At 43.7% G+C, this 22,835-nt stretch overlaps 1 protein-coding gene across 2 annotated transcripts in view; it reads right to left on the bottom strand.

The window, feature by feature from the left end:
• Positions 1-22,835, bottom strand: part of LOC148905679 (uncharacterized) — a 39,883-nt gene that overhangs the window by 9,500 nt on the left and 7,548 nt on the right. Inside the window, exons 1-2 of one of the 2 annotated variants that reach the window (XM_089039824.1) lie at positions 22,515-22,746; positions 22,353-22,438 (exon numbers count right to left, since the gene is read on the bottom strand). The exons of the other annotated variant lie outside the window; for it this stretch is intronic. Of the exons in view, the coding sequence (XP_088895950.1) occupies positions 22,353-22,438; positions 22,515-22,624 (196 nt within the window). The 5' untranslated portion in view covers positions 22,625-22,746. Of the gene's footprint in view, positions 1-22,352; positions 22,439-22,514; positions 22,747-22,835 lie in introns of those variants that run through there. 2 annotated transcript variants of the gene reach the window in all.

The raw sequence follows: 22,835 nt of genomic DNA, 5'->3' as shown, positions 1-22,835 counted from the left end.
CCCCCCCCCCCAATATTTTATAACCAGTCCCTAATCAATGTTGTAGTAGTGTCAAGCTTGCACAATTTCACGACTGAGCACTGCGCAAGTAGTCATGGCGTCGTATAGACCGTATATATTAGTCAATTTAATGCTAGCAGTCCACCAACCTTCCTGAACCAACAGTAAGAAAAACACCAGTCTCTTTTAACACAGTTTTCGATCCACTTTTGCTCAAACCCCACTCTGCTTTTGGATTCCTTTTGACATCGGCTTTGTGCTGAGAAAGAGTTACGGGTACAGAACATTTCGCTGATGTCCGTTTCCAGCTGACGCCCAAACGCACGGTGATTCCGACAGATTGTAGGGCTGTCTATGTTTCTAGAGGGCTCAAAAATACATACTCTTGCGAGAATTAATTCGACCTCGGTTTCAACTTCAACTATACTAAAACATCGTTTGTCCTCGGCGATATCCCGTTTACATCTTGTCAAAGGAACGTTAGGGACAGATCTACTTCTTTCTTTTGGGTCAAACCCACAATGACCACCAATGATAGCTTGAAAAGAAAATGATTTACGAGCCTCCATAACTGATGCTCACCATAATTAACAAATTTCTATACTGACTATAAACACTTTGTTAAATGCTGCTTTTATTTTTGTCTACCTGGTAATGTACAACAAATTTTTGGAATTTGATTGAAACTATCAAATTCCTGGACATTTCGGCCACACACGCGTCATGTTCAGATCACAGTTCTATCAAATCGCACTATCGACATAAAATGTTATATATATATATATATACTTTAAAATGTATTTTCTTTTTTCTCATAGTCTTATATCAGATTTACGCTTCCACGAAACCAGGCGAGTCTATCATACATTCGATCTATTGTACAGCCATGAAGCTAGTGGGGTAGGGGAGGGGGAATTGTATATCAGGCTACAACTGCACTCATTATACATGTAATCAATTTTAAACATGACTTCGATCAAGCAAGAAAACATATGACAGCTAAAAAAAACAAATCTTGATAATGAGTGATTCTCTTTAGTTTATGCCAAATCACAAGATGTTCAGGCAATAAAAAACGTACTGTACCAAACGACGTCACGTCCGGCTCCGCGCAAACTGTCGTTTGTCACGCCATCAGCTCACATAATCCGCTTTGACAGGTTTGATCCCTGCTTATTTACAAAGTAATGCAAACTTTCAAGCATACTCAGTATGTGAAAATACTATGTGATAAGCTGGATACCACTAGTGAGGAATAGTAACGTTTATAGAGCATGTTAACAGTCATTTATGATTACTAAGTTTACTACGCACCCGAGGCAAGCAAGCTGAGTGTCTTCAACACCGGAAGTGTAGGCTTAACTTCAACAAGTAATCGTTTAAAATAATAACAAAGGCCAATCATGCTTAGATAGTCCTTAGATAGGCTAATGTGTGGATAAATAAGCTGTTAAAACTGTTTTAGATGACTTTTTTCGCGGCCGTGATCTGTGGTTTGGAGATGTAAACAAACTGCTAATTTGCATATTTACATGGCAAATTTTTCCAACTTCGCATAAAGTTTTCATAAGGCCTGTGGAAAAACCCAAACTAATTTTTGTAGTTCGTGTTATTCTATCATTTGAACATTGTACAGCTTGAGTTTTGTAAAAATTGGAGAATGGCCACATGCGAAAAATCGCTTTTATAAATGTGAGGTAAAATCGAGACTGTGAATAACTGTGCTGGAAGAATGCAATTTTTTCTATCTAAAGTTTAGTTTAAAACGTCTAAAATCACCTGGAACATTTGTTCAACACCCCTTTTCTTGAATTCAGTTGCAAATTTGATTGTAACTTGGGTTTTCACTTGGAGCGAGAATGTTTTTGAAAGCGTAATTCGCAGCCGTTTCTTGAGCAATTTTTAGACCGACACGGGGTGAAATCGTTTTTTTCAAAAAAATCCGGATTTTTTACGTAGATCGAAAAACCGACCCCAGTACGTTCATAAACTCATCTAATAGTGTCTACAGACCAAAAGTGAAGGACTTTTATTTTTTGACTCTGGCCGCCCCGTGCTCGATATTTCTGGACAGTCGCTCTTACAATGTAATGAAAAACGAACCACGCCGCATTGGCTAACAATTAATTGATATATATGTGGTTAAATGTAATTTAGGCTAAGTTAGACTCGAGGTCAATGACATCTCGCAGTAGCGTTGTCCGGACGCATACCGCTATCTCCGCTGTCAACGCATTTATTACCTCACGCGATCGTTGATCGACTCAGCTAGCAAGTTGTTTATAGCATGTCGCAATCTATTCTAGTCGATCTCTGTGGCCTGTATGAGATATGGATCATAGCTATCATTACGAAATACGATAAGACGCTACACACGTGATCACGCTAGCTTAATGCCAACCACGCGAACCTTTATTCGCCATCGCTATCTATCGCTAGCACTTGCTATACGACGCTATTACGCTATTACGCTACAACACGAGTTTAATTTTCCCGCCCGCCATCCCTACCACTGGTACAGGTAAGTAGAGGTAAGTATTCCATTGACTGATCGCGGTCAATGTGACAGGTGTTCGGTGGGTGGTGACAGGGTGACCATGGTTACCGCTAATTTGTGCCTGGCTCCGCCCATCCCACCGAATATGCACCTAACGCCAAGCTCATCATTAACGATGAGTTTAACGACATACAAATACATGATAGGCACTGTTACGTACGTTCTGTTGTTCTTGTGCAACTTTACTTTAATTCAATGCAATGCATGATAAACTGATGGGCTATTATGTTATTGATCATGATATACTGGTATACGTACTGATAAAGATGTACTTGACTTTTATGATCTTATGGTCACTACTTTATATATGACCTTTAAACACATCCAAGTCTAGTACCTGTTTTACAGTATGCCCTACGAATGACAATTAGGGGTCAACTCCAGGTGTTTGATATTTACAGCACTCATTTACAGAATCATTCGTAACGTAATGCATAACGTACTTCAGGGTTCTCATCAACACGAGAGCCTGTTCGTACTGACGACACATATTCTTGTCGAAAAAAACCCATTCGTGACCCGTAATTAGCCTCGAATTATTTATCCTTTTTAGCAATTTGACGTAAAGCTTTACTTTATTACGTAACATAATACCAAAAGTATTTTTAAAAAAAACAACAAAAAAACAAAAAAACAAAACAAAAAACAACCCAAAAGTACTTCGGGGTCTCTTCTACACAAGGCCTGTATGGACTGACAGTGCATATCGGTTTCGAAAACCACAAACAACATCGAACCATTATTTCTAATGAAGGGCCATACTCGTGACCTGTAATAGGTTATGAATAATTCCCGAGTTTTTGCCGTAGGCTTTTGAATCGAACTATAACGCGTGATTTATCAGATCTAAATTACAACACTGGTTACACAAGTAATCTATCATTCTTTTACATCAACCTTTATCATGTTATAAGTGGAAGTTGATTAAATGCAACTGAAGATTCATCGTATACTGAGAAACCAAGATGCCTTTCATCATCGAAAGGAAGTCAATTCTAGGCTAGCAATCAAAACTGTCCATGATGCATACACAGAGAATAAAACCTATAAGATGTCACCTTGAACTTTTCTTTCAAAAGAGCATCATTAGTAACTTACCGTGTTAGTCGATGGTATCATATACCTTAAATGAATAAATAAATTTCTTTGTATAATTACTTGATTAAAATAAATATATACCACGGATTAAATATGTAATCCGTGGTCTTGTCAAGCACTTTTAACACGAGCCCCAGGCTCGGGAGATAGGGCAAAGACTCCCTGTGTTATTGACATTAAATAAATTATTCTTATCCTTAATCTTTATTCGTACCCGAAAGTAAATACTAGCACATTGTCGTCGAATAAAATAAGCAAGAATTTCCTATTAAAAAATGAAGCCGCGTATATATTCAACCAGAAGGTGCGTAAACACAAAATGATAAGGACGGATATGTTCATTTAAATCGTGAAATGTAAACTTGTAGGCTTCAGAGGTCCAGAGCATCCTTTGCTTACCATCCACATTCAGCTTTGTGTTTCTAGCAGAACTGTCCGGATCATCGTCGTACACAGTTATTCTGTAATACATCTCGTCAGCTTTCCTTGATAGATTACGAAGCGAGAAAGTAATATTAAGAACATTCAAATTCGCTTGAACATCTAAGTCCATGTCAGCACCTCGTTCGGGCAGCAGTATCTCTACACCAGACGGCTTCCTTCTTATCATGTCGACGTCTCCCAGCAGCAGTAAGGGGGACTCGCGGTGTCCCCAGGAACCTATCACGTTTTCACGGGAATTACCCGCGTTTACGCCTATAGGAAACTTTTTACCGGCACGGGAATAACCCGTGTGAAGTAGGTGCGTTACACTGTTAGCTTACTGCTGCTGTGTTGGAAATATTTGTCTTATATATGCATGAATGTAAAAAGTTCGCCAATGACTTCTGTATAATTTGCCTAAGATCCAAAGTTAACATACCCAAGCCCAAGGGTTTCTGGTGTTGTGGTAAGAAAATGCAAATAGAAGACGACACGTCAGCACAGTGTTACGAGTGTGGTAAGAATATTCGTAATGCCGTACCAAATGCTACCAGAGAGCAGTATTACGCCAATGGAGGTCGTAAGAAGACCCCATACAAAAGAATAAAATACTTTAGGGACTGGATGAGTCATATCCAAGGTTATCGACCGGTATATTTAGACAACAAAGTAAAGAAGAAAATCATAGACCACTTAGAAGAGCCAACCCCGCAAAGCTTAAGGAAGACATTGAAAAAATTAAAACTAGGGAAATATTACAAAGCTATTCCCTATCTTTTGTCTGAAATTACCGGTAAGTCTATTCCCGAGGTTTCTGATATGAGCAGAGCCGAGTGGATGTTTTGTCGGTTGGATAAGGATATTCCTTATTACCCTGACGTAATCTACGAAATATTTCACGAAATCGACCCTAACCACCCGCTGTTAGAATGGATTCCGAGAAGATGAAATGTGCAAATGAAATCCCCCAACGCTTTTTTCAAAGCAGATGTCTACTGAGCGAGCTTTCTTTGTAGCTCTTCTTTTGCCTCCTGGTAGATCTTTTTGCGAGATTCCTCGGAAAGATCCTTTACGATGGTTTTTTTATTGCCCGACTTTAACTCCCCGTATTTCTTTTCCTCCGCGAGGATCAAAGAGAACTCCACGTCGTCGATTTTGCGGTCCCGCAGAGCCTGAGACACCAAGTCGGCGATGGTGTTAGCCTTTGCTCTTGCTAGGGCTATGTTAGTGTCGTGTTTTGATATTTTGCTTGACAATTGCTTCATGATGCCTGTCGTAACAGCGGAAACAATGCCGCAGACGGCTCCAACGCTGGCCAAAGGAACGCCAACGACTATTCCAGGTCCGGTGAGTGAGGTAGCAACGCCGGTGCCTGTTAACGCTACGGACAGGGACCCGGAAGTTATCGCGATTTTATGTAGTATGCTTCGGGCCCTGGCATACTTTTTCCTGACCTCATCATAGTGTTTCGTTTGACCCTCTAAGTAAGCGAGGATTAGATTTGCCTTATTCAAGCGGAAGTTCTCGGCGTTTAATTCGTTAGGTTCCTTAGGAAGTTCAGGATAAAGTGGAGGTGCTGATGGTATAACATCCATTATATACTAATGTACGACGCTTTTGGGAATGATATTGAGGAGTGGCCCCATGGTGACAAACGTAACTACGCCAACTGGAGAGCATTTAGGAAGATGTTCCCACATGCAGACCCTAGTAAGTTCGAAAGAAGACCCGACGGTATTTATTACCAAGGTTCCCGAATGTACAGCAATGAGGACTTAAAGCCAAAGCCGGTACCCAAGCCTACGCCGGTGCATCAGGAAGCTCCGCCTAATTTTCCAAGGAATCTATTAATGACCAAGGAAGATTACCCATTTTACGACGCTGAAGGTGGTGTAAACAACTTTGAAAAGCTGCTCACGCATTTAGAGATTCCAGTGGGTAAGCAATCGTTTGACGTAGTAGTAAGGGATATCTTTAAAGATACGATGTTGAAACATACGACAGGGAAAGAATCCAGGGAATGGTTAGCAGGTCCAAATATGAGGTATTGGCCACAGCAGTTAAACTTTGCTATTTGGGCTGCCACTAAAGGTTGTGGTGTTGCCGCGGACATGTTCCACATTCCATTTATGCGGTTTCATGTTGCCTTTACGATAAGGAGATTGCTGAAGGAGCTTAACGTACCCCTACCAGGAGATAAGGCATTTAATTCAATGAATAATCGCTACGACTCCGCAGCCATGGAGAGGTTAATTAATGAGTTTAAACCGCAGCAAAGAGATTTTCGTTATAGGGAGGGTAAGACGCATGGGCTGTGCATAGTTTACGTTTGGGGTATTAATGGTGAGAAGCCGGCTGACTATGAGCATCAGGAATATCCAAGTGATGAGTTAGAGTTTAGTGATATGGGCGGTGATAAGGGTACTAATTCATTAATTACTAGAATTCAATCGACTTCTCCAAGCACTTGGGATCCGTTTGTGTTAATGAAAGGAAAAGGTCTAAGGAACCTTTCTAGGATTAATCGAAGCATCGAAGCATTTGTCTACTGCGCCTTAGGAGCGCAGGTAAATACTCGCAGCCCCATTGTTGGCGCCCAAGGTGCTTCGCAGGAGACGCAACAGGAATTCCTAACACTGTTTGAGTCCGCAATAATAGAAAATGACATATCCAAGTCGGTGCAGAGATATCAATTGGCGGTGCAGCAGTCTAAAGTGCGACTGGATTACGCTTTGAGTCCTGGTTGTTGGTTAATGCCGAGTAATTTGGTTATCAACACTAATTCCGTTGTGGGTTATAACAACAAGCTGCAGCGAGCTACTAAGGATATGAAGTTTGGGGTGAATGAAGTGAACTCTGACATGGCCAAGGGCATTCCTCACTTCGTAGAGAAGCCAAAAAAGGAACACGCAGAAAAACCATTAAAAAAGGTGTATGTAGAAAAGCCGCCAAAGAAACCAATAAAGAAGGTTACCGAGGAATATGACCATGATTTACTAAAGGCTGGCCTAGTAGTCGCGAGCGTTGGTCTGGGCTATTATATATGGCGATGAACAACCCCTACGTAGCTGGAGTAGATTGTGTTTATACGACTTACACAGGCGAGAAAAAATACACCCAGGCATCTTGGGTTGATGTCACGGGCATGTCCGTGAATTTGAATTACTCAGGAAAGAAGTTAATCCTTTGTAGTATTTGCATTGGTACGGGCAGCCATGCCAACGTGGGCTTTAGGTTTCTAGATGACAACGGCGTACTGCAACCCATACGCGCGAAGACGAACAACAGAGAGACTACGCATTTCTCAGTAGAGCCGCCCCCCGGCAGCGACGAAAACTTATCGGTTTGGACTTTTCATATGACCGCCGATTGCCATGGAAAGGTAAAACTGCAGATACGCGTAGACGACAAGGGGAGGGTTTGCATAAATAGCATAGCAGATCAAAGAGATAAGGCTTTTAATCACGCCACCATTAGCACTCTAACGGTATTAAGTATATGAACCCACATGTGAAGGAAGATTGGTTTCTTCATTACTTAGAGTATAAAAAATATACGGGGGGTGATAGTTGGCGCGACACTGGGTTGTGGGTCGAGGTTGGAGGCTTGGGATTGATTATTTGCACTATTAGTACTAACACGGGAAATGGTTGTAATGCTGGCTTTAGAATCCTAGACGAGACTAATACCCCGTTACCACCTTATAGGATAAAAAATAACGAAAGGAACCCAGCTCATTTTTCATTTGAACCCAACCCACGAAGCGGAGAAGACTTAACGCCCGTGACTTTTCACATGATAGCTAATTGTCAATATGCAAAGCTTCAAGTTCGCCCCAGCGATGCCGCCGGTGGTGTCTACCCCGGCATCCTCCGAATAAATGGGCAGCATGAATGGGTGGACGCTGTCTATAATCATAAGGCCATTAGCACCATGACTGCAATACCGCTAGTTCCGCATTATCAAGGCGGCGCGAATGCTATCTTTACTTATCCCCAGTCGAGGACGCCTCGGATGCTCGACGACGATAAGCCCGACATAATATACAATGATAAGATTAACCCTTCATCTTCTTCAGGAGTACCACTCCAATAGCTACGACTAATATCCAAATGTTATTCCCCACGAACTTTAACAGTTCGCCGCCGGCCCTAAGTGCCAAGGAAACAACCGAACCAAGCAGCCCAGGCAAGCCGGCTGCCATCTTTTTTCCCAAGTCCGTCAGCCCACTACCTAATTTCTTTACGCCTGCGCCTGTAGCCTTAAGTGTGGACAAGATCATGCCTACTACGCTTGAAATAGCAACCGCAAATGCAAGGGGAATACCATACTTCAAAAGGGCTCTTTTTATCTTTTCCTTGGTGGTAAGCCCCAGCTCCTTTTCCTTACCTTCTATTTGCGTTTGTAATTCCACCAGTCTTTCCTGAAGGGTTTCTATTTCCTTTTGGGCTGCCTCCCTTTCTTCTTCAGGGCGAGTTTGATCTTCGATTATTTCCCGCTGTCGATCTATTTCGTACTCCAAGTCTTCGACGGCCTGTTGAAGTTGCCGTATTTGTTCCTCCACCACTGCCTTGTCCACCATTAATTGCCTTTCTCTGTCAACAGACTCCATTAATTCTTGTCCTAAGCGCTGTAGTTCCGTGTCTTTCCCCGCCGCTTCATTCAAAGCAGCCCTTAGCTGATTCCTTGCGTCGCTTTTTTCGTCCAACGCCTTAGAAAGCCTATTTCTAAAGTCTACGATTTCGTCGGCATGGCTTTTAGAAGTTAGTTTATTTTGTTTAATGAATTCGTCTTCCAATTCTCCTATGCGCTCCTGCAATGCTTGGTTTTCCTCTTGGACGGCTTCGAAGCGACTGACGATACCGCCTTCTTCCTTGGTTACGTCATCAAGTTGTCGCGTAAGGTCATCGATGGTTATGTTATTTTCCTGTATTTCCTTCTTAAGTGCTTCCTTTTCAGCCTCGCTGCCTTTTCCCCCTAATTGGCTAAGTTTTTCCTGACACTCCTCTTGCAGTCTGATTGCGGATCTGAGGGCATCTTCGCTGCCAGGCAGTGAAATGCGTCTAACGAAGGCCTCCTTAGCAACTTTCGTATCCTCTTTAGCTAAAGTGCTTGAAGTTGACAAGTTGGGCGTTCCCAGCGCCCTTGTGACTCCTTTTGGAAGCTGGTTGTTAAGCAGGTTGGAATTCCTCCTTTGATACAGGCTGTGCCATTTTTCCCTACCCGATTCTCTAACTTGAGCTTGCCCTTTGTCTCCTATTTGGAAGTCTAAAGGAGCCAGGTCTGTGTTTATGTATCGCTCTCTTAGGTCCTTGATGAGGTCCGCTATTAAGTCCGACCGCACGCCAAGGGATTCCATTTGTAAGTATTCTGGAATGGGCGTGTGGGGGTTCTTAGACCTAAATTTATCTCTTAAGGAACGCATAGCATCGCGGGCCCTCCTACCATATTTGCGTGTTAGCTTGTCGAAGAGACCTCGGGAGTCTACGTTGTCATCAGGAAGCAAAGACTCGTATTCTTCGTCATTAATATCAACTTGACCTTCTTCGGTAAGGGGATCAAAATCCGTTCCTTCTACTTCCATTATATATGATAAGCTCAAAGTTAAATCCCAACGTATTACCTAAGCAGGTTGGCGGACTAAAGGCAGAACGCACCTTTCACCGGGTCACATTCACACCTTCTAGCGCAAAGCCAGGAGAAACCTTGTACGTAGGCGTACCCCGCCTAACGGATAACCTAGTATTGGTTCCTGGCACCTTGGCGTTAAGGTTCGACCTAGCGGTGCAGCCAGATACCGCAGACAAGCGCTATACCGTCAATAACGTGGGCAAGAACCTCGTCTCTAAGATGAGAATCAAGTTTGCTGGGGAATCCCTCTTAGACTTAAATAGGTACGATCTGTACACCACGTATAAGGATCTGTGGCTGACGGCCTTCGACCGTGCACAAAAGATAGAGCAGGGAATTGGAAGCGTTATCCTTCGTAAGCTTCGCAGCGACACCGACCCGGCGCCTACCGACTCCAGCGGATCGACCGCAGTAGCAGACGCAACAAGGGCAAAGACCGCTTATGGTAGCAAGTACGTTATCCCCTTGGATTTCGAAGTAATTACGAACCATGGCGCGTATTACCCCAGACAGTAATCCGAGTTACAGTTTGAAGTAACCTTGGCGGACACTACGAACGTCATAGGAGGCATGGACACCGCAATTAGCGGGGCTGTTGATCCTTATTCTATCACCAACTTAGAGCTACAGTACGAAACGGTATACAGCGAAGAGCTTGCCCGTAGCGCCGGTATGGAATACAGCTCTGGCAAGGCATTCCTTTACGACCACGTAGTGATGTACAAGACGTTTAGCTTTCAAAACAACGGCGACGAGGTCATCAACCAAAGCATTAACATTCCCCGAAGAAGTCTCACGGGTATAATGCTGGTGTTCGCGAAGACATACGAAGCCGGTAAGCGCGACTCCGAGGCGTTCTTTAATCCTAACATCACCAACGTGGGTATTAGCATAAGCGGTGTTCCAAACAAGGTTTACTCCCAGGGAATAAAACCCGCGGATATGTACCAGGAAGTTGCGCGTAAGTTTGGCGATCAAATTAACCCTGAGGAATTCTTTAAGGATAAGTACGCGCTGTGGATTGACATGCGCACGACGAATGATGAAACCATGCACGGGCAAGGTCTGCGGCTGGTAAATACGCAGGACGGCATCACATTGAAAATCAAACGCACTAAAGGAACCGCTACCGACTTCAAAGTAAATGCGTACATCTTCGTCGTCTCAGACGCGCAACTGAGCGTGGAAATGAATCAGCTAAAGAGCGTTGCCTATTGATGGCCATAAAAAATATGCTATATATACAATGCTTCGCGTATTCGAAAACAACGACACCAAACTGCAATGCATAGTGCAAGGCGAAACTTTGTACTTCAAAGCAAAGGAAGTGGCTTTGGCGTTAGGTTACGCAGACCCAAAGGATGCTATTAAGGTACACGTTCGCGACAAGTACAAGAAAAGGCTTAGTGAACTTAGAAGGGAGGTGAATCGCCTCCCTTCCAACTTACACCTAGATTCCCTGTACGTAACCGAATCCGGGTTGTATCACTTAATATTTAGCTCTAAGATGCCAAAGGCAGAGGAGTTCCAGGATTGGATGTTAGAGGAAGTACTCCCCACCCTTAGGAAAACAGGTATGAAATTGAAAGGCGCTTTAACACCGCGAACAAGTTAGTATTCAAAATAGAAAATGAGTTTGACCTGCATAAGAAAGTGGTCGATTACATCCGCAGATTCTACCCCCAAATGCTCATAGCCCCTGGTCTAGGTGAACTGCAGGATTCGGACGGCAAACGTATAAAGTGCTGGCAGAAAGGATATCAACGCGGCCAACCCGACTTAATGATCTTGAATGCGCACACACATTACCGTGGATTCTGCATAGAGCTGAAGACCCCAAAAGGCAATGGCAGGTTATCTGAGGATCAGCAACTACTCTTACAGAGGTACAAAGAAAACGGCTATAAGGTGCTCATAAGCAGCGACTACGACGAAATCTGCAGGGAGATCACTGCGTATGCTGAACACCTACGAATTCCCTGCAGGTGGTGCTGTAAGGGCTTTAAAACCAGTGAGACTTTGGCAACACACTTAAAGATATTTCATAGAATATATGGACAAGGATAAATTTAACGAGTTAAAGTTCATACAAACGCACTGGAGGGATTTGGTGGTGGGGGAAATCTACGAGATAAAGAATTACGTGGTCTTTGAAGACATCGACCGCCTGCGTTTGGTCTTAAAGAATAAAAAAAGAATATACACCCTTTGGGCGCCTGATAGGATAAGGTACGCCATCGAAGGGCAGGATGTTACCCATGTTATGAGTCATGGTAAAAAGGATGGCAGGTGGGTATTTGACGTAGTCAAGTATGAGCCTGAGAGTCCTCTGCATTCGTAAGGACGTCTAATAGGGTCCGCTGCGCTTTAGGATCCGCGGAGCACCAATGCCCAACGAAGGATCCTTCAAGAAATACCTTGCCGCAATGAAGGCAGGTGTATTTTTTACGCGGTTTTGGGGTCGTCGTAACGATGCAATCTGCAGGGGGTTCGCATGTAATACAGTCCATATATTGAAAGGGCGATTAGGAATCCTCCAAAGAATGCGGCTGCGTAGGCTAACATATACCTTTAAAAGGGGTCCTTATTTTTATTGTTGTTTTGTTAAATGTTGATGATACTTAACAAACAACAAGAAAAATAAGATCAGGATTTGAGACTCTTTGCACAAACCCTGCTTTACTATCAAAGGCCCCAAGAAATGCTATTGCGTATCGTCTCAGAATGTTAACAATAAGGTTAAATCTTTGTTAAGACACCACGGAAACTATTTCAAAAGTGTCTCAGAATGTTGACAATAAGGTTAAATCTTTGTTAAGTATATATGGAAACTATTTCAAAAGTGTCTCAGAATGTTGACAATAAGGTTAAATCTTTGTTAAGTATATGTGGAAACTATTTCAAAAGTGTCTCAGAATGTTGACAATAAGGTTAAATCTTTGTTAAGTATATGTGGAAACTATTTCAAAAGTGTCTCAGAATGTTGACGTTTCTTTGTTAAGACAGTTGAAGATATGTTCCTCTTCTCTAACACAACCACAACGATCGCACTCCTGCCTCCAATACTCCCTTTTAGTCCACGGAACGCCTTCGGCGCGTTCAAAAGAGGGGAAAGTACGGACTATCTTCTTATGGTAATCTATGCGATTCCTTAAGTAATCCTCTTTATGCGGGCAGCGACACATCAAATCCGCACATTGGTAGCAATCCACGCCTTCCAAGTCGTAAGCGCGGGAGAGAAACCTATAATTCACTTCATGCGTTCTCCGGTGCGTCTGTAAACGTTGACGACTACTAAGTATCTTATTACAGAAACTACACTGTCTGGTTCGATTACAGACGCCCCTTTTCAGATGCTGCTGCATTTCGAAGGAGTTGGGGAATTCCTTATTACAGTCCTTACAAAGCCCACAAATGCGTTTATCCTGATGTTGTTGCATCTTTTGAACGGTGCTGAATTCCTTACCGCAATCCTTACAAACCTTACTAATTGGCTTCTTTGTGCAAACTCCATGCCGAACATGGTATTGCAGTCTTTGTTTGGTGCTGAACACCTTTTTACACATCAAACAGTCCATATATACTTAACTGTATCTTAGCCTCCATTTAACATCCTTAACAAAGATTTAACCTTATTGTCAACATTCTAAGACACTTTTTAAATAGTTTCCACATATACTTAACAAAGATTTAACCTTATTGTTAACATTCTGAACAAACAACAAGAAAAATAAGAATGGGATTTGAGACTCTTTGCGCAAACCCTACTTTACTATTTTGAATCCTGCAAGTGCCCTTCAAAGGGGGTTCTTATTTTTATTTATTATTATTAAATATCCTTAATTAGTCTTAATAATAATAAATAGAAATAAGAATGGGATTTGAGACTCTTTGCGCAAACCCTACTTTACTATTTTAAGCCGCCTACTAACCATTACGGGCTTTCCAGGCATCCTTAACAAAGATTTAACCTTATTGTCAACATTCTGAGACACTTTTGAAATAGTTTCCAGGCATCCTTAACAAAGATTTAACCTTATTGTCAACATTCTGAGACACTATTGAAATAGTTTCCAGGCATCCTTAACAAAGATTTAACCTTATTGTTAACATTCTACGGGGGATATCGCATGAAGTCCTTAACGGACTCCTTAGCCCAGCCCGCCATAGTTATCAGCGCACCAAACCTTTCCGCGCGCTTCAGACCGCACATTTCATCGTACAATTCCTGCACGCGCTCTTTTAACCGGTCTATCTCCTCCCTTTGCATTTCTATGGTGTCTTTTTTATCCTTTGCGTCGGCGGCAATCCTTCTTACTGCTTCCACTGGCTCCATCTATATCTAGTGACTGTGATTTTCTAAAATATATGAACCCAGATCACATGCCTTGTAACGCTCTGATAGTAGGACCCACCGGCTGCGGAAAGACCCAGTTCATCGTGGAGCAGCTATTAGGACCCTTTAGATACCGCTTCGACTATATCGTGCTATTATGCCCCACATACGTGAATAACCGCACCTGGACGGGCATAGGAGTGAAAGATGACGACTTCTTCGTAGATATCTTAGATCCTAATGAGTTATCCAGCCATCTTACGTTTTGGCACAAACAATTCCCTAAAGATACACAGACACTCCTCATACTGGATGACATCGCCTGCGGGGACGACGTAAAAAGGCGCACCTCCGAATTAGTGAAGCTCGCCTTTAGCGGCAGACACGACAATATCAGCGTTTGGTTGCTCTCGCAACAGCTTACCAGTGTCTCTAAGCCCTTCAGGGAAAACATAGGCTCCCTGGTCGTCTTCTACACGCCGAGCCGGAGTGACCTGGAAACCATCTTAAGCGACTACGGCGGTGAGATATCCAAGGAACAGTTGCATGAATACATGCGGCATCTAAAGACGCACCAACATTCCAAGATGATCTTCTCTTTGAGGTTTCCGTATTCCATTAACATATATGGACATTGAGCAGCTCTTAGATGAAGTCCCCACGCAGTTAGACGAAAGTAACCTTAAGGAACAACTTAACATCCTTGTGTCTTCGGGGAAGTGTAAAGAAATGATAGGCAAGGAACTTACCCATGAGCAGGTTAATAAGTTGTCAGAAGAGGAAGTCAAGAAGTTCCATAAGAGGTATGAGGCCGCCCTTGCAAGTAAGACCACGGACGCTGTAGCAGACTCCGCTATCCGACTTGCGACTAAATTGCTTGGACTTGCGCTGCCCATAGACGACGTGGAGCAACTGCGGAAGGACATAAGCGAGGACTACGTTATCGCCCAGGAACTTAAGATAACCTGCGGCTGGTTGTCTTTGAAGTGCGGTAAGTTAATGGCAGTCGCCTCTGCGGCTTTGCACGTGGCTCAGCACGTTGACTTGAAGGAACTTGCGGGCACCTTTGGTGCCTCTTGGAAGGACTTCAAGAAGGACAGAGAAGTCGAAAAGGTCTTCCAGGCAGCACTTGCTGAGGTACCTGATCAAGTCGCCTCAAGTACTTAGTCAAGTCGTCCTCAAGTACTTAGTCAAGTCGTTGTCAAGTCACCTCAAGTACTTAGTCAAGTCGTTGTCAAGTCACCTCAAGTACTTACTCCAGTCGCCGTTAAGTCATTATTAAGTCATTGTCAAGTCGTCATCAAGTTACTTGTCAAGTCCTTCAAGTCCCTTAATATAAGATGAGTGGCACCGAAGAACAACCAGAAAAGGGTCCCGTAGAAGATACCAAGATTACTAAGGCTAAATCTCCAGGCAGAGTCGCCGCGGAAAAGAAGCTCGCGGAGATGAACAGGAAGAACAAAGCCAAAAAGGAGGAAAAGGTGGAGGAAGAGGAATCCTTTATTAATCCTGGGTACGTCATCGGTGCGTTGGGAGTTGCTATAGCAGCAGGCAGCCTCTACTTACAATGGCGGGCTACGAAAAAGGTAGAACCACCAACATATCACGCGCCCGTGCACGCACCTGTGGAACCGGCTGTTAGAAAAAGTAAGATCCCTGAAATGGAATAATAACCTTCTCGCTTTGTAATATAATGTCGACCGCGTTGTTAAAAACTGTTGAAGAAGCAGCTATCATTACTTCCATCGTTGCGGGTATTGGTTGGGTAGGTAAGAAAGTGCTCAAAGAAGGCTTTACTGAAGACCCAAGCAAGAGCTTCGCCAACTTTGCTAAGATGACCGCTGCCGTAGGCGGGGCTATCATGGTAAAGGATTACCTACGGAAGGAAAAGTACCTGCCTAACATATAAATGGCTAGCGTGGTCGTAGGTGGAATTGTTGCAGCTTTAGCATTCACTGGAGCTAATTATGGCGGTCAATATTTGGATAGATTAGTTATAGGCGACAAAAGCGGAGATTTAGCCGCTGAGAGGAAAAGGCACGACTTAGCGCTGGAGAAATATCAGCGAGACGTGGCGGCTTGGAATGAAAAAAGACAAGCTTACAGGGATTGGTTGGACAAGAACTACCAAGACAAAATGCAGGCAGACAAGAACTTTGAAAATACAGACTACGCCTTTAAGCTCTATGCGCAAGCACACCCCGCGGCATCGATGGGATTGAGAAAGCCCCAGTTTAAGGATTACTATCAGCCTTCTAAGAAACAAAAAGATAGTGAGTTGGTCTTCGTAGGAATCGCAGGGCTGGCGGGAGGCGTAGCTTTGGCGTATCTGCTCTAACGAAGGAAACTGTGTTTCCTGAAATATATGATCGTCTTTTTGGAAAGCGATAAAAATAACTTTACCACTTATCTGAATCCACCCATCAAAGCCTATAAGGTTCGGCTGGTTAGTTGCTCTTTGTACAATTCTTGGTATAATTTGATTGGCGGCTTTGTCGTTGTGAATTCCCAAAAGCCAAAGTTACCAGATTCCCATTACACCCCTATAACACTGGCTAAGGAGCTAGCAAAGCATGGATATACTCTTACCACAGGATTACCCCATGAAATGACATTCAAGAAAAATAGTGGAAGCGCCAATCTAAAGGGCAGTTCATTGGTAGAACTCCTGGGCCTTACTAGTACCACGATCAATGGTCAACTTGACGTAAAATGGAAAGTCGCATCCTCTTACGAAGTCTATTGCGACTTGGTCCATAGTTACAACAATGGAGAAAAGTCTTCTCTTATGTCCAAGTTTCTGCCCAAAGGTAATCCATTTGACCCAGTAGAATACACTCCCATTTCTTTAAGCTATGACTTGTCTAATTTGGTAGAAAGCATAAACATCACCATTAAGGTGGACGGAAAGACGGTGGATTTTAACGGACGTAAGATCAATCTTGTTTTGGAATTCATATAATGGGCCGCGTAGAGGACAAACTCAAGAGGATTTACTATGGGCCCGAAGGCTATTGGAGAGGAGCGTCAGCTATCAAGAAACTCGCGACCGCGGCCAGGGTATCAGAAGAAACGGCTAAGAACTGGTTAAAAAAACGAACCCTCTAGCAGGTTTATCTTCCCGTGCCTAAGTACATTCCCAGGCCCAGCTTCACCGTAAATACCCCCAATGAAGTTCATCAGGCGGATTTGCTTTTCTTACCGCACGACAAGGTGCGAAGAAAGACCTATAGATACGCTTTGACCGTAGTTGATATCGCAAGCAGATATAAGGACGCCGAACCCATAACCAGCAAGGATTCTGGGGAAGTCGCAGAAGCCCTAGGTAGGATTTATAAGCGCGTCTTGAAATGGCCTAAGCTGCTGCAAGTGGATGCGGGGACAGAGTTTATGGGCGTGGTTACTAAGACCCTGAAAGACCACAGCACTAAAATTAGGAGAGCCGAAGCTGAGTACCACAGGGGTCAGAGCATTGTCGAAAGATTTAATAAGACCCTAGCCGAGCGTCTCTTTGGATACCAGTATTGGAAAGAGCTGAAAGATCCCTCCAAACGCAACAAGGAATGGACTCAGAGGTTCCCCCAGGTCGTCGCGGCTTTGAACAACGAGGCGGCCAGGGCTACGGGAATAAAACCCAAGGATGCCATAAAAAAGAAACACGTGGAACATAAGTCCTACGTCAGAAGTTCGAGGGCGGTCGGACTGAAGGAAAAAAAGCTACCCCGCGACATAGTGGTCAGATACCTCTATCAGCCGGGGGAACTCGAAGGTGGCAGTAAGAGAGCCACGGATCCTAACTGGTCTCTGGAAACGTATGAGATTTCGAAGTCCGTCACCAAGGAAGGGCAACCCGTGTTGTATTACCTAAATGGCCCAAGTCGCGGATTCGTCAAGGAAGAGCTGCTCATAGTCCCCAAAGACTCAGAGTAGTGCTGCTCCACGCGCCCGATTACACTCTAGGCATGTTAGCCTTACGTTACCTCTGCAATGCCCGCGTTTGTTGTTGATACGATCCACGGAGAACTGTTGATCGTCATTTGGGTCAAACCTCCATAGCAGAGGTATGTTACATTTGGCACACCTTGCCCCTTTCTTATAGACGTCGTCCACGCATAGGTCGAACGTCATACTTTTTTCTTCGTCGTGCCGCTTGTAGCGAAGGAGTTTCTTGGCAATGTTCTCTTTGGCTACGTCCTCTGGCGTCTTATCGTAACGCAGTTGCGGCCCCCAGGCTCTTTTTAACTGTTTGGCATATTCTACGCGGCTTACGGCGGTGTAGATAAGGTTGCTCCAACACAGCCGCTGGTCTATGATCCATAAGGTTCCTTTTATGGTAAGCCCTTGCGCGCTGTGGACTGTCATGCAATAACCAAGCCTCCAATCCGGGTGGCTGGTTATTTTTTCCACCTTTTCTATGGGCACCCAGGCTTTATCGTGAGTAACTGCGTTCTCTAGTTGAACATTCGTGCCTGGTACTAAGACATCTCTTTTTTGCATGCGGGTGTCACGCGGCTTATAACAAACGGGCACCAAATGACTAGGGAACCGCTTCTGGTGTATTCTCAGTAGATCTTTTTGTATGCGCGACTGCGCTGCGCGCTTACTGCTCAGCACCAGATCCTTTGGATGCCATGAGTACAGGAAGTCTTCGTAAGACTTTGCTCGTACCCTCTTACGTAACACCTTAGATTGTTCGGCGTCGCTAAGGCCCCTTAATTCTGCCTTTAATTTCCTCACTTGATCCTTGCTACGGTAGTCTGTGTTAATTTCTTCATGATAGTCTACCATTTCTTTTAACCATTCATGGGGCATTTCTCCGGCTATAGGAGGTGGTTGACATGGATCTCCGGCAAATACAACTTGGCACTTTCCGCGGAGGAAGTCTACGAACTCCTGCAGGATTTCCAAAGGTACGGTGCAAATCTCATCCCAAAGTATCACCGGAGGTATGTCATGGATGGCTTCTGGTACCCACTTTTGTCCATTCCAGCGAAAGAAGCTGTGGTAAGTTTGCGCGTCGTGGCCCATACCGCAGAGTTCCCTTTCCAAACGGTGTGTTGGCGTTAGCACCTTTACTTTTGGGAACAACTGCAGTACGCGCGTCGTCTTACCGCTGCCTCCCGTACCGTAAAGGTAAGAGAAGCGTTGGTAAGAGATTGGGTCCGCAACCGACGGTAATGGCTCTTCCGTCGGCGTTACGGTGCCCCGGGTGTGCTCGCCGTGATATTCTACGCGTTCTCTCCAAGCTTTTATTTCTTCATCTTTGACACGCCATTGACCACTTTCTGCGAGTTCGTCGTCGGTGTAGAATTCCTTCATCTTTTCTAACACTTCGGGCTTTACGTACAAGGAATCCGTAGCTACGCGCGGAACGTCCTCTTTGTCAAACCGCAGTAACATCGCGAGAAGGTTAATGTGCGCATATGTAAGCATGCTGGCGCGGAGATGGTAATATTGCGGTCGATGGTCCTGGTAGTAACACAAAGCATTCCATTCATGTAGTCTATCGTTAACAAGGTAGTCCCACTTTTCCACGGATACCATTGTTCCTTCATCATGTGCGCGCTTTATAAGGAAGCTTAGTTCGCCTTCGTCTGTTATCAAGCGACGCTGCATGTGTTTTTCACCTTCTTTTGCGCCCTGCGTGAATTTACCTATGACCACGCGCGCTGTGGGGTTATGCTCCGGTAACCACTGCGTAAAGGCGCTGTGACAAAGTATGGCTTCATGCGCTGTGTATTTTAAAAGTTTACGCTCTTCAAAGAACTTCAATAGGGGCACCGGTATCCATTCTTTCTCCTGCAGGTGCTTTCCGTACCACGCATAGATTATTGGATGTAAGTCTTTTGTAAATTTCCAGCTTGTTAACCGTACAAACCCCGTTGCTGGGGCGTCGTAGTGACCATCCAACGCAACACGAAAGAACTGTGAATCTGGATGTCCGTAACGGTCGTAATATTCCTTACAATCTCCTAGGCCTTTGAAGCTTGCGGGGTAACAATGTTTCATATCCAGCGACACGTATTCGTCTTCATCGTATTCCATGTTCCACAGGCTACCATGACCGTGCTCTACGCAAGCTTTAGCTATGTCTTCGAACTCCTCCGGCGTGGATTTCCAACCGTTTCTTTTCTTTGCGGTTAAGAAGTCCAAACTGCGACTGCTAAGCACTTCGTCGGAGAAGTCTTCTCCTAAAGTCTCGCAGGCGCTTTGAATGCGCAGCTGTTCCACTTCAGGACGATACAAAGTACCATCTTGGGTCATAAATTGACTTCCCTCCGCATCCATTAACCAAATAGAATTCTCGTGCATTAGTTCTGCAAGCGGCGACTCCTTGTAAATGCGCGTCTCCTTCTTCTTTGGGAACCGTAGCTCTCGCCACGCATGCCCGTTGTGCTGGTAAATTACGATAGGCGCACCCCGGCCCCCATACTTGTGCGTCCCGGAGTAAATAAAGCCGTCGGTAATGTCTTTCACGTGTATGCGCCTTTCTAAAGCAACCTCTAACTTCTTGATGTTGCCTATCGTTCCTCCAGTCTCGTAAGTGGCATTTTCCCATTTCCTTATGGCTTCTCTTCTCTTTAAAGTCAACTTACCTCCACGAGAGGAATCCTCAAAGAACTCTCTAACCAGCTTTCCTACGCAGTTGCCAGGGTGGCGCATTGGCTTAAGTTTTTTGACGTCCGGCTTCTTGATCTCGTACGCGCCGTATATAACTACGGTAACCGGGTAAGCAACCTCGTAGAACAGCATGTCCACGCCTACTAACGCTCCCGGTCTGGTGTCTTTATTCAGCACGAACAAGCTTTGCTTACTCGACGCCCGTATTGGATTACGCCCCTTTTCTATTATCCACTCACCGTCTAAATACTTTATAAACGTCAACTCCAGACGGTAATTACCTTCGGGCATCAAGTCAATTATCCTTTCTGCTCTTTCCTCGCTCATCGTCTCATCTGTATCTCCCTCCATAAACGTTGTGAAGGCAAAGTCCGCATCCAGGCGATCCAACACCTGAGTCCTGAGCTTGCGCACAGTTTTGTTTCGAATGCTTTTGATGGTATCCATCTATATCTAAGGAATATTTTAACCCCTGTTTGCGATACCCAACACAGCAGCAGTAAGCTAACAGTGTAACGCACCTACTTCACACGGGTTATTCCCGTGCCGGTAAAAAGTTTCCTATAGGCGTAAACGCGGGTAATTCCCGTGAAAACGTGATAGGTTCCTGGGGACACCGCGAGTCCCCCTTACTGCTGCTCTCCCGGACCAGTTAGGGCTGTAGTGCTCCTTGTGATCTTGACGGCTACCCATGTCTTACCAGCACTAATACTAAAACTCCAGTTGAGCTTTGCCGTGTCACCTTCCACAACATTCACTGTATCATCCGAATGTAGCCAAGTGAATGTTCCAGCATCTAGAAAATAACCGAATGTGATCTTGATCCGTAACGTGTTGTTTGTTCTTGTTTAGTCATATTATTGCTCCAACAAACCTTATATCCTTACCTGAAGAATGGAAGAGCAGTGTAGAAAAGAAAACTATTACCAGTGATTCCATTATTGAAAAGTGGACATAAGTTAGATTTTTACGGAGTTCATGGTCTTTCAACAATAAATACATTTTTATTAAAACAAATATAGTCACTGACGTCTTCAGCGATGGTCTCGCGTCTCAACATCATATATGAAGGTAGGCTACCTGTGTAATATATTAATTAGCGCATGTAACGCAATATTATTATTAGACCCTTATATAGCTAATAGTTATCTTTGGCAACTAAATATGTATCTCACCTATCTTCGTCAAGTTGTAAGCGGAAATACAGTTATAAGAACACCGGATACTAAAGAATCAAGAGTCGAAGCCTTTTAAAACTTTAACTAAAAGCAGGAATATCTAGTCAATCACTACTATCCATCATGCTTATACAGCAAATAAGACTAGTAAGATGTAACCTTGAACCTCTATTCATAACCAAAGATCGTGATTTACAGTGTAACCCACTGAACCTGTGCGTTGATGATATTAATTTCTATACTAGTATATAAATAAACAATTTTTCTTCTGTAACTAATTAGTACTTGATCAGGAAAATAAATATCTATCTTCATTCGTTCCCGAAAGTAAAATAATACATAGCTCAACATCGCCAAATAATATTTTCTATTAAAATATCGCATGATCGATAATCACACAAATAGATCTATCATGTTTTTGGTGTGTACCTCAAAACCATATATCCATTTGAATTGTAAGACAACTGTTTGTAATTTAAGCTTCAGACCTCCAAGTTTAATTACTTACCATCCACATTCAGCTTTGTGTTTTTTACAGAACTGTCCGGGTCATCGTCGTACACAGTTATTCTATAATACATCTCGTCAGTTGTCCTTGATAGATTAAGGAACGAGAAAATAATATTAAGAACATTCAAATTTGCTTGAACATCTAAGTCCATGTCAGCACCTCGCTCGGTTAGCAGTATCTCTACACCAGACGGCTTTCTTCTTATCAGGTCTACGTCTCCTGGACCAGCAACATTTATGAGGCTCCTTGTGAACTTGACGGCTACCCATGTCTTACCAGCACTAATACGAACACTCCAGTTGAGCTTTGCCGTTCCACCTTCTACAAAATTCACTGTATCATCCGATTGTAACCAAGTGAATGTTCCAGCATCTAGAAACAGCTTAGTATAGTGAACTTAATCTTGATCGGTTATAAGTTGTTTGTTTTTGTTACCATATTATTGCTTAAAACTCAATTTGCTTACCTGAGGAATGGAAG

The sequence above is a fragment of the Actinia tenebrosa genome, unplaced genomic scaffold (assembly GCF_029948245.1).
Source record: "Actinia tenebrosa isolate PJP-AT-01 unplaced genomic scaffold, QUT_ActTen_1.0 PGA_scaffold7__59_contigs__length_16204524, whole genome shotgun sequence".
NCBI classification, from domain to species: domain Eukaryota; kingdom Metazoa; phylum Cnidaria; class Anthozoa; order Actiniaria; family Actiniidae; genus Actinia; species Actinia tenebrosa.
This window is presented reverse-complemented; position numbering and strand designations above follow the sequence as displayed.